The sequence below is a fragment of the Habropoda laboriosa genome, unplaced genomic scaffold (genome assembly GCF_001263275.1).
Source record: "Habropoda laboriosa isolate 0110345459 unplaced genomic scaffold, ASM126327v1 scaffold178, whole genome shotgun sequence".
Classification (NCBI taxonomy): Eukaryota; Metazoa; Arthropoda; class Insecta; order Hymenoptera; family Apidae; genus Habropoda; species Habropoda laboriosa.
The window spans coordinates 234,192-239,484 of NW_017100289.1; the positions used below are offsets into that span (position 1 = coordinate 234,192).

The following is a 5,293-nucleotide window of genomic DNA, read 5'->3' on the forward strand; positions in this document are numbered from 1 at the left end:
TCAAATAGATAAATCTAATACAATTTATCACTTTTTTTTTTTTTAATACTAAAATATGAAATATAAAAAGTATAATTTTATTGATGTAGCGCCATCGAATGGTGAATGAATTATTGCAAGCAGAATTAGAAGGTGGTGTACATGCGTTATCAATTGTTGTAAGTGTTGATATATAATTATTTCAATATAGACCTGAATTTGCATCATTCTAAAATTTGAAAATAAATCTTTACCACTTATTTACAAAGGCAAAAGCACCCGATCAATGGAACGAGAAGACTGATATAACTCCAAGTCCAGCTTGCAAAGGTGGTTTTGGAAGATGATTGTTTGAAGTTCCAAAGTGCATAATGTATCAATGCTTGGATCATGTACAGTCGTTCCTTATTATGTACATCTTTTAAGGTTATATTTAATTATTGTATGAAATTAAAATAAGTAAAATAATATACTCGTAAATCTTGGAATTCAAATTCATGTGTAATTATTAAAAGTTTCTAATCAAACCTAAAAAATAATTAAACAAAAAGATACATTAATGTCATAAAGCAAAAGTGTCCAGTCTTAGTTTTCCCTCATTTTCAGTAAAATAAAGTATATCAGCCATAGATTGTTCTGCTATTGTTTCTTCTGCTCTATCCTGCATCTGTAAAGTACATTTACAGAAACTGTAGCACTTTTATGAATAGAAACTGTAGGATAGTAAGCTCCTTTGTTAATATCAACAAATGCTTCACCTTGATTTATTCCATTCTTGTAAAATACGATTTTACTTCCTTGTAATGGTTTAAGAGCCTTTAGTGCTTCAGGTACTTGATCTTTCTCTTCATAGTAAAGATGACTTTTAAATTTTACTAAGGGCTAATTTATAAATATTAGTTTGTAAGAAAAATACGAAAATGCAATAAATTTATACAATATTTTCTTCTTACTCGATCCTTATAAGTATTCGGTAAATGTGAAGCATCATGTGTGTCAGGTAAAATTATTAGAAATCCTAAAGTATCACCTTCTCCATAACCATTGCTATAGTGTTTACCTCTACTTTCATGAAATCGTGTACCTTTTCTGTCAATAATACAATTGTATATTAATTTCCTGTTATGAACATTTTTTTACCTTTACATTGTTTTATTGCATTGTTTTAGTTTAACTGTACCTAGATCTCCAAGAATAACCAAATTTGTCATAACCTAAGGGAGCCTGTAAATTTGCATACTCTTGACCCCATCCTAACCTTGTAGCTGATCCTTCTGGCATTTCTTCAATAGTTGCTTCCCAATACCATGTTCCTCTACTTACATCTAAAAAAAAATTTGAACCACATAAATAATGCATAAAATAAGAAAAGTCTAAATATCATAATGTATGTTTACTTATCTAACTGAAAAACCTTATGCTACTAAGTCATAGATTTAACATACTGTGAGTAGCTCTGACCATGCAATAGCCTTTTTCTCCTGTGACTGCCAACCTGTCTTCAGAAACTCTAAGTTGTGGTGCACGATCATGCAAAGCAAGTAAAATCGTACTTGGACTTAAAGCCCTATACAGCCAACCAGGAATAGGTTTTCCAGCCCAATCACTACTTTCATCAAATTCCTGCCAAATAATATTATGTTTCATAATACATCAAATATAAAAAGTATGCGTTGTGCTGTGAAATTTTCCATTCAACAAAAAATGAAACTAAACTTAATTACAAACCTGTCTAAAAGGTGCATGTGGATCAGGTTCAGCAAGAATATATCGGTAACCATCTTTGTTAAAAGGATGTTCCAGGGGATATCCATGAGCAGGTAATTTAGGAGCTGCCATATCTGAACCCCTACCTTTTTTTCCAGGTCCTGTACCTGTTCCTTCTCCAGGAAACTTACGTTTTGCATTGCGACCACGAAGACCTCCACTAAGTGGTACTGCCATAGTTATGTTTATTACATTAATCACATAACACTAACTTTAATACATCATTGTTGAAAATATGAAGTTATATAAAGATAAAATAAAATAAAATTACATGTAATTTTAGCTTTTACGTTTCTTACTATATTAAGTTGATAATTCATAGCAACTTTATAATATATATTGAAAGTGAAACATTACATAAAATTTATTAAGAATCTTAACCAAAGTAATTTATAGGCATTATATGATTAAACAGATCATTGCATGATATCATGGTACTGATTAATTTCTTGATAAGATAAGAATTAACTAAAACCAGAAAGAAAAAAACTGACTACTGAGAATTGAAAGATAAAAGACATGATCACATTATTACTAACATAAATATGTAACAATTTAATTAAAAACATTTTATAACTTTATAAAAGAGGGCAAGATGCAATTTTCAATACAACCAAAAATAGGGTGACTTTCTATTACTAAATTTTGCATATATTCATGTTTGTACACATTAACTTATGTTTAATATATACTTTAAATATAGGTTTTTGTAAATTCTTTATTCTCTATTATGTTACAAATATTGTCAAAATATCTACTGTATACAATGTACTCAATTAATGAATGAAGCATGAATGCACTTTAATGTGTTTCAACATTTTTAGTTTTTTTTTTAAATTTAGTTGATAAATTTAAACACCTTTTTTGTAAAGTTTCTCTCAAATATGATATTAAATATAGAAATTTGTAAGTAAAATACCTGGTAAAAATACAAGATGAGAATGTGTTTTATAGGTTCAATACACTCTTATGTATTAGAAGTTGATGAATTGTTTAATATGATGAAACTTTTTTTTTCCGAAATAATAATTGCAACATTTGTAACATAATAAAAAACAAAAAATTTGCGAAAACCTGTTACATTATTTAAAGCATATTATCAATATTTACAAACACTAATACAAACATACAATAGTTAAATTGCATTCATCTATAATATGTATGAATAGATAAACAATTGATGTATTATGTGTATTCTACAAATTTTAAAAACAGATTTTATCCAAAATGGAGACTCATATAACAAAATGTTTCTCCCTTTTTTATTTATTTTTGTATGAGGAAACATTGTATTGTCAGTTGTATTATATAATTACCCCCCAGTTTGTAAAGTTTCATTGTATACATATCATTTATATTTACAAGCAAATAATTATATATGTTCTCGAAATAAACGTAATTTTTTAGAATGAAATAATATTGCATTACAATTGATTTATAATTACACTTACCAACATGTTGAACACCCATTTCAGTCACCTTTAAATGACCACCTTTAATCATTGCTTCATAATTTGGTTTAATCATTTGAAGATCAGAACATATAAGTCCAAACAATGTGCCATCAGAATTGTTATCATCAATAATAGTAAATAACGTTCCAACATCTTTTAGCAATGCTCTATGTATCTACAATAAGACAATTGTTACCCTTGTTTTTGTACTTAAAATACTTTTTAAATGATTTTAGAAAATAAGTTATATGATATAATGAATTCAAAGGTGGCATAGAACAGCACAATGCACTTGTGAAGATACAGATAATTTAATAATAAATAATAATAAATAATTAAATTATTTTAACATAAATATATTTATGATATTATTTTTTTTTACAATTACATGTACTTAAATGAATATATGTTAATAGTAAGGAGAGTTTTAGATTGCTTACTGTAGCATGCCATGATTGAGTTACTCTACGTGGCATTGTAGTCATACTATCCCAATGACACTCTATGAAAGGAATAATGTCTTTATCTTTATGAAAAAATGTTCTGTGTTCGTTTTCTTTTTCAGACATTTGTAGCAAATTTGCTATTGCTGTTACACACATCTGTGGGAATGCTAAAAGAATTATACTCTTTGAACTACATTGAAAATTTTTATGGAAATTTACAATATGGTTATTATTTAAATATATTCTTACGTGCTTGATTTTTTTTGAAGCTTTCCAAGCCAGTTGGAGAACAATTTTTGCACATGAATATATAATTCATCATGAAGGGTACTAATTTACCCAATTGATATCCAATACAAGATTCATGAAACCATCTTGAACAACTAGCGCATAATAATTCTATGATATTAAGATTTCTTTCCTTACCACTAAAAGAATAACAATTTGTAATATTGAGAATTGATTATTTATATTACATATTACAGTATAAATTTTAAATAAACTACCAGTAACAATTTCCAGTTTCATTATTATTTGTTCGACTATTAGATTTCTCTGTATTTTCTTCCAGTTTATGTTTCTGTTTATTTTTATCGTCATGCTTTACTTTTATCTTGTCTTCAATAGATTCAAGTTGTGTTCCATCTACTTTATCGATTGGACTGTAAAAAAAATATTTATATTTAAGTATACAATTTATGAAGCACAACAATAGCGCATAACCTCAAAAATATTTCTGTTGTCGTGTGTTATTTAAATCATTACTTATAAATATAATTAATAACACAGGAAACATTATTATTTGCGTAATTCTTATATACACACCATACACACAATACGCACCTGACGTGCTTATGTATATAGAGTATATATCTGAATATGCATATATATATACACAGATTCACGCGTATGCACACTTTATAAATACCTTTCAGCTTTTTCTTCTGACATTTTCGATTTTACAGGTTTCTATTATTGTGCAATTAGTCCTTTCCTTCTTTTTTGTTCCCTTTTTATTTTAAATTTTGCGTTATATTAATATATAGAAATGTATACACCAAGTGTATACAATTATACATGCTTCCTTCAGCTGACTTAGATTGCTCGATATAAGTTCCTTCGCAAAACTCGATTTATAGTTATGTATCGATTATTCACACCATTGATTGGGTACTACGGAGATCAGGTCTCGCGTAGTTTTACATGCAAAGGAGACGAAAATAACTTATTTATAAAAGTTAAGTAAAATGATAAAGATCATTATTATTTGTTTTATATGTTAATCGTATTAAAACAGGTGTATATGATATATCAATTACAGATACAAAATAACTAAAGTAATTATTCTATCCAATACGGAGTATTAAGAGTTTTATGTTTCAATTAAACTTACAATATAAAAATTGTGATTTCTATTGTTATTATTAATCATATAGCAGAAAAAAAATGCAGAATTTAATTATCAATAATCAATACCAATATTCAGTTTTCAATGTTCTTGGTCTTAATATATAATTGTACTTTACACTTTTACACATAATTTTACATTTACATTATAATTCAAATAGAAACTGTCAATGTCATATATACTTCCTTATAAGCACACTTTTTGATTTTTCACTTTTATGTAGTGTTGGTACATATATA

General features: G+C 27.2%; 2 protein-coding genes across 2 annotated transcripts in view; one reads left to right on the forward strand and one right to left on the reverse strand.

Annotated features, from left to right (window-relative positions):
• Positions 1-326, forward strand: part of LOC108573798 (bolA-like protein DDB_G0274169) — a 4,490-nt gene extending 4,164 nt beyond the window's left edge. Inside the window, exons 3-4 of the mRNA XM_017936273.1 lie at positions 90-158; positions 249-326. Coding sequence (XP_017791762.1) covers positions 90-158; positions 249-326 — 147 coding nt within the window. The remainder of the gene's footprint in view (positions 1-89; positions 159-248) is intronic.
• A 215-nt stretch (positions 327-541) lies between these two features.
• LOC108573797 (set1/Ash2 histone methyltransferase complex subunit ASH2) lies at positions 542-4,716 on the reverse strand. Its single transcript, XM_017936272.1, is given in 11 exon segments — positions 542-657; positions 660-861; positions 933-1,068; positions 1,160-1,304; positions 1,425-1,602; positions 1,708-1,916; positions 3,198-3,375; positions 3,641-3,813; positions 3,896-4,074; positions 4,153-4,308; positions 4,575-4,716. Coding segments are annotated over 11 exon segments (1,695 nt in total). The 5' UTR covers positions 4,598-4,716.
• Positions 4,717-5,293: the final 577 nt, after the last annotated feature.